At 37.1% G+C, this 7,365-nt stretch overlaps 1 protein-coding gene across 1 annotated transcript; it reads right to left on the bottom strand.

Moving 5' to 3' along the window:
- Window positions 1–443: 443 nt before the first annotated feature.
- LOC122300508 (UPF0613 protein PB24D3.06c) lies at window positions 444–7,112 on the bottom strand. The gene is made up of 9 exons (XM_043111220.1): window positions 6,778–7,112; window positions 4,392–4,468; window positions 4,108–4,213; window positions 3,453–3,545; window positions 3,275–3,340; window positions 2,015–2,160; window positions 1,507–1,615; window positions 1,111–1,175; window positions 444–903 (listed from the first exon to the last, which is right to left on the bottom strand). The coding sequence occupies exons 1-9, from the start codon at window positions 7,012–7,014 to the stop codon at window positions 756–758; spliced, it is 1,047 nt and encodes a 348-aa protein (XP_042967154.1). The 5' UTR covers window positions 7,015–7,112; the 3' UTR covers window positions 444–755.
- Between the last annotated feature and the right edge of the window lie 253 nt (window positions 7,113–7,365).

The following is a 7,365-nucleotide window of genomic DNA, read 5'->3' as shown; positions in this document are numbered from 1 at the left end:
CAGATTTTATTTCTTTTTGTGCAAATCCTACTATAAATTTCTCTAATAGTCTGAGAAATTTTTTTTATTTTCTTTAGATGTAGACGTATTAGATCTTGTTTTTAGATTTAATTTCCTTTACTGTAAATGCATAAAATTTATTTAGTGAGTTTATAGAAATTTGAAAGGATTTTGTTTCCATCTAATTTGAAGAAAAGAGGTAGAAGAAAATAAAATGGGAAGATGTCATAAAAGCAGAGTTAAGAAAAGAAAAAAATTTGTTCCGCAAAAGAAGCCGAAGAAGACAGAAATAGACGAAAAAAATACCGGAACGTCATATAAATCAACTGGACTAATATATATTTCCATGAGAAGGTGCGTTTGTGCGCGCGCGCGAGCATGTTGTAAAGCAAAGCAGCACTAGAGAGAGAAAAACATGGCCACAATCTTCTAAAACGACAGAGTGACAATTATCTAGAGCCCATTCATAACAATTACTCGGCAAATACTTCAAATTTATATTACAAATGGTAAACAATCGGATATAGAAACTACAAGAACATTGCAGAAAGCGAGAAGCTTAACATCAAACCAGCTGTGATATATGAATTAAAACCAACAACAGTAAGTTCTCTCTCTTCACAAAAGGCCGCAAATGCAAATTAAAATCATGTCTAATATATAGAATGAAAAATCTATTTGAAAGAATTGAAAAATCTGAGAGCAACTGAGAGAAAAGAAGTCGAAGGTCAGAAGAAATACCAATAGGCGCTGGATTAGCTCCATGGATCATCCCACCCTTTAGGTCCCTCCCTTTTCAAAAAATTAATTATGGCCTGGACAGCCTCATCGATTCTGTTAGAGAGGGAGTGATTCCCATGTTCGATTTCAGCTTTCTCTGCACCACCCATTGCTCTACACAATCTGTGCATGAGTTCAATAAGGTAACGGCAAGTTCAATGCACACATAATAGAAATCACAATTGCATTGTTTCAGACAAGTATATAGTCAACTGATACCAATCATACATGTCTCTAAAATATCGTATGGCAAGATTTTCAACCAATGTGGAGATGATATAAGAAACATCATCAGAGCAAAAGTGAACAGTAGCAAGAAATTAATCTTACCTTTCAAGCAATGCTTTCTTGTCAACATACTCTGGCATATACTCGTCTGCCATGGAATAGATAACCTGCAGAAAACAGATGGCATACCTCAATTGTTCGTATTATCACTTACTATGTACTTAACATGGAAACGGCATCCTTCTGATGTTTGCAAACAATACGTATGTCTCTTGTTAGATGCAAGGACCACAAAGGTCTAGTTACTGACTTTATATGTTTTTGTCTTGTATCTATCCCTAAAAGGTAGATTGAATAACTGATTCTAATCCTAATATAACAAATGGTTTCCTCATGATTTAATTCACAAACACCATAATGAAGTTTCTCTTTGCATTGAAATACACTACTATACACTGCTGTATCAAAATAAGAGCATCCAAAACGGAATATTTGTACCTGGCAAGGTGTGTTAGACATGTGGCTAAGTCTCATTCTCAACTGGTCATCGCTAAGATCAGAACTGAACATGTCATCATCCCCCATATATGCACAGAGGGAGTGATACCTACAAAGTAATTAGTTCTCTACTCTTTAGCAAAGCAGCAGTGGCATTTAAAACACACTCTTGTATACAGTAGCATCGATTATGCCAACTTTCTAGTGAACATGGTAGAAATTGTGGAAACATCGGAAGAATGTTTCACAATTTCCTAAATATCAAATGTTTTAATATTCATGTTGCCTCCAATGTAAGATATGTGATGCAAATCATGACTAGAATCCTCCACTACTGCTGGATGACTCATGCTAAACTTCAATTAGATGGATCCAAATTTTAGGAGTGAAAATATTAATAGAGCAAAAGGAAAAATTATTAAAGCTAAGCATCAGCCATGAACTGCCAATAAACAATTACAATCAAATCTTGATAGTCCAGATGGAAACACTACGGTTGTATACCAACCTATAAGCAGTGATTGGGGAAGTGGGATCTGCTTCCCTTGGCATTAATTCTGACCCTTGGCCTTCTCTTATCATGGTAGAAGCCAAGTCAATCATAGCGGCTGTTTCTGGAAGAGTTGCTCTATATTCCCGATCACTAACAGGAGCCTGAACATTGCAATTCTCATTATGACAAAGGCTGCAATTAAATGAACTCATAGGCAATGCAGATATGAAAGGTCTGACAAAACTGCGAAAACTTGTTAGGTGATATCATGACAAGTCACAAAGAAGTCGTGTTGGAACTCTTTAACAGTTAACTGCTGAACAAATTTTCTTATCTTTTTCCTTGACAATCTGCTTTGAGACAAATATCAGCCTTCTCATGTACATTCTTCAAATTAAACAAATGGGTTGTTCTCAGGATGATTTATGCACTTAGACTAGCCAGTAAACTGTCATTCTTATAACTTTGATTTGACTACTACCTGCAAGATAATTGTTCTTCTCAGTCCATATATAAGAAGCAAGGTTAATTGTTACTATTCCACTTCGTCCATTAACTGAGATAACCTTACCACTGCAAAGAGGCCAACAGGGCAAGGTGCAGAGTTAGTCCATCCCCCTTGATAAAAATACTTCCCTTGAAACAGCCCAAAAAGACATCTCTTATTTTGAAATAAAATCTTTCCACACTTAAATAAAATAAAAGGCTTGGCCATTTCCTAGCAACACAAGGCAGACGATTTGAAGACCAAGTCATAGACTACTATGATATATACCAGGTTCTACTATGGATTTCACAATTAGGACAAAAGAAAATACAGGAAGCCAAATGTAAGACTTGAATGAAAAAATGGACTTCAATTTTTAATTTCAAACCACATATTTCACTTCTAGCATCTCACATTGTATAACCTTGAACAGACGTTTCATATAATGTTCAAAATTTCATTTCATTGTTATTTTGAGATTATATCTCACCTCTGTGGGGGTAGAATACCCCTGTTTTGAGAAAGTTTCTCAATAGCAGAGATATATTGCAGCACTAGCACACTAATAACACTAAACAGTAACTGCCACCAACATGTACTGAAGTAACACAAAATTTAACAAGGTTAACAGAATAAGCCCTTATCTTGGCTAAAAGCTACTCATTCACTGCACAAACCATATAAAGCCAAGATGCAACAACTAATAGTTTACTCCAAGGGAAAGTGATATAGATCTTTGAAGCTTTTACATTAAAAGCAGCAGAGCAGGGGTATGGGTGGGTGAGTACCTGCAATATGGCTGCACGGACTGCTCTCGAGCATGCAGCATTTGTGCGCATATAATGCACAATATCCTAGTTTCATATCCAAAGAAGACAAAGGAAAGTTTTAGTCTTAAAAAGTTCAAGTGGTGAGTGAGCAAATGAACTTCAGATCCAGTTAAGTTTAAATGTAACCAGTACTAACCTGACAACCAGTACTATGCCCCAGAAGTACCACACCTTCCGAATCTTCTTTGTTTATTAAATGACTGATCAGCTGGTCAAGCTCCATTGCATCCTTCAAGGTACATGGTACAACATACAACATCATCATACAACAAACAGGTAGTGCAAACGAACATCCCCCCTCCTCCCAAAAAAAAGTCAAAACCAAGGTCCATATATTAATTTCAGACAGAACTAAGTCTGGAAATAAAACTCAGCTGAATATATAAATAATCCATAACCTGGATAATATGTTCCCATATCAAATATCCTTAAAGATCTGCTGTAACTAAGAATGGAAAATCCATGTCTATCTCTCAGTTCAGGGTATTGCATCAGCACAATACATTAGCAATGGGTAGAGAGAGGAAGAGATGTGAACTTTTTATCGATAGTGTAAAAAATCCCATTTCATGAATTTTCACATCAACATAAAACACAAAATTTAAAAACATTACCCTAATACTTCTCTTAGAAGTATTGAACAGTTAGTGATTCAAACAGAACAAGTTAATCCAACCATCCAAAGGAGCAATTACAATGCTCACAGCATGCTACAAAACAGGAAATAATGCACAGAGAAAAAACTACCAATGAAAAAACCAACAGACATCATTTACATTAGATGGCATTACTTGTTTCAAGCTGGAGGTGCCATATCCACTATATGAGGATGAAAGAAGAGGTTGAACAAGTGCCCATTTCTCATTCTCCAATGCAATTGCAAGAGGTTCCAAGTACCTGTCAATCAGATGAAGGAAAGCCAAATCAATAATTTTGGTTTTAAATTCTTTTTTGACCATTTGGAACCATTTCCAAAAAAAGACTTGAGAGATGTCAGTTCTTCAAGTATTCATAAATCTGTCACTTCAATCAAAGTAATTATGCTAATTGATTACACCAGCAATATAAAACATACTCAGTCGCCAGAAAACCGTCAGTTAATCCACCAATAAAAATTACTTGTTGTTTATGATCGCCTGTTTTGAATGCAACCTGCATGTTAGGGAAAACTATCACAAAGTTATAAAGTTTAAAAAATAAACATAACATCACAGGAATTTAATCTCTCCTGAGGAGCAAAATCAAAATAATTAAGTCACAAACAGCAACACAAAATAGATAATGCCATGCATATCATGAAATTAGCGCGAGATGAGCCTTCAAATATGAACACATGCCCACAAACACGCACACATTTTATGTTGTGAAAATAACAGAATTGGTGAGCCATAAGATGTGCCATCACATTATCATTTAGGTCTATAACAGTTCTCTCTCTCTCTCTCTCTCTCTCTCTCTCTCCCCCAATTGATGAACCATTATAGGTCTTCCATGATCACAGTAGAGTGATCATCGTGTATGGAAAACTAGATGTCTGAGCAGTGCCTACCTAAAACTGATTGACACTGAACTGCTTTTAACAGTATTGTCAGATGGTATGGTTAACTATATTGTTATTCATGAATGTTGAGTCAATGTTGGTTATAAGTTATCAATGACTTACTGATAAAAAAAGAAGAAGAACGTATCAATGACCTAACAAGACCAACCAGACCAATTTAATTACATAAAGATATCCCCTATATTTATCAGGTTAGAAGAACACGCCCCTCTGCCTTGCACCTTTCACCTCGCACACCAATCAAAAATCTCCAAGAGCTACCGTTCATTTAGAAATTGAGGGCAAGACCATTGTGGTCATGCATGAACTTGTTCCAGGCTCTTAATCTAACTCCCGGGATTGAGGTGCAAAGTGCCCAATTGGTTCTGCACTAGTTAGGACTGAAGTTTTGTAAGGAATCCAAAGAGCGTCATTTGTAATGTTGACTAGTATTTTTTCCATATAAGATTAAATGTGGTTGGTACGTTCCTTAGATCATTAAAACGGATGCCATAGTAGACCTGGTAACACCATCTAGGACAGGTCACTGCAGTGTGAGATAATCCCTACCGAGGAGGAGATAGATTTATGTGGGGGATCTTGTAAACTTTTGGTTAAGACCCATTTTGGTGGGTGAATTATGATATAAGTGAAGTGTAATAACTACCAAGTCTTTAATTGGTTCTTTACAAGGTGAAATTGGACCTCGTATAAATTCCAATAAGTTTCAATTGTAGTCTTCACTAGTTCTTTTGGAGTAAATGTGCACGTAAGACTAGCACTGTCATTACATTCTAGTTGTTTGTCGTTGACAACCTTCTCTTCCTTTCCTACATGGTGTTCCACCCCATCCTAGTCCATAGAGGTGGGCCCAAAATAACCTCCGGCACAAGTGCCTCGAATTAAAAACCATGGAGATAAACTGCATAGTATTGGTTGAGGAAGTCAACAAGCACTTGGTGTGCGATCAAAAGGGCCAGCACCCCCGATGAAAGGGCTGAAATTGTGATTACTGGGGTCAGTTGATTGTTTCTAATTTGTGTTTGGTTGCTGAGAAATCAAGGCCCAAACGGACCACAAATGGACCACCATTGGCCATCAAAACCCAACCCAAACTGTCAAGTGGACCACCATTGGTGCCAATGCAATTCAGTTTCTGTGCACCGAGTGGTCAGTTTAGAGGGTGGCTATTGACGGCCAACACCCATCAGCTCAGCTAGCCATTGGACACCTACTCTGAAGGGTTCAGAGGTTTGCACTAGTGGGCCATGAGGTGTCCCGTCACATTGGCCTCTTTCTGTCAGTTCATGAAATGAGGCATTTTTAAGTTTTCCATGATCCCAATGGTTATTTAAAGATAATCAATTAAGCCTTTCACCCCAAATTTCTGGCATTCACTTCAACTTCCATGCTAGTAGTAGCAAAAGAGTATCTATCCTCAACCAAGGCATAACAAAATTTGTAACGAAAGAAACTTTTTCAAAGTTGTTTCAAGTGATTTAATTACAGAGTCCTAACATCTCTATTAGTCGCTGGCCCAATAGTAAGCTTAACCTCAAATCCAATCGCCACCAGGAACCCCACTATAAAAATGCGATATAGAATCTGCACAAACTAGGAAGATATTTACTTATAAAATTGGAAATTCTGACTTCTTTCATTTTTGAAGCGTCCTACAACCAGTTTTCTTCAGCTGGAAGTGACCCGAATTGAAAACAATAAAGAAGGAAAAATATACTTTTCAATCCCCCAAATGACATCAATTAACGCAAATGCCAAAATTGTCAAAATTAACACTGAGATCGAAGTTCTCAAACCAAATCAAACCCATCAACACCACCTGGACCCAAAGAAAAGTAAGTTTCTAGATTCTAAATCAATCAAATTCATTAAACAAATGATAGATTTTTTTTGCACTTACCTGAATAGGCTTGGGCCCGTACTTAAAGAGAACACCACGCCACTGATTTTTCCGAGCAACCGGACCGGTACTGTCAGCACCACCAGCACCGACGTTGGAGTTGCTACCCATCTTGACACTCCCGGGCCGGTCGGGCCGGCCTCGCACAATGCCAGAAAGCCAAGAAGTCGTTGTCGAGGACGAAGAAGAGGTAGATGTGGAGGACAGAGAGGTGGCGGAAGAGTGAGAGAGACTCATATCAAAGGTCGTAGTTCCCCCACCATAGCTCTCAAGACTCTTTTGGTTCTCGCATAAATAATGACAACATGATACCTCTGTGATACGTTCAGCAAAGCCTTCTTTGGATGGAATACTCATTATTATAAATTTTTAAATAAAATATAACAAATAATTTAGTTCTTTTAAATGTTAAAATAAAAATAATATTTAAAAAATAATATTATAATAATATTTTATTTAAATTTTAATTTTTATCTCATACCCTAAATGCATGTTGTGGTGCCACCGACTCCTACATACGGGAATTGTGAACACCAAGATGATGACAACACAGGTTACTTACCCTAAAAGACAAGTGCTAAGTATATG

Source organism: Carya illinoinensis, chromosome 2, assembly GCF_018687715.1.
Source record: "Carya illinoinensis cultivar Pawnee chromosome 2, C.illinoinensisPawnee_v1, whole genome shotgun sequence".
Lineage (NCBI taxonomy): Eukaryota > Viridiplantae > Streptophyta > Magnoliopsida > Fagales > Juglandaceae > Carya > Carya illinoinensis.
This window is presented reverse-complemented; position numbering and strand designations above follow the sequence as displayed.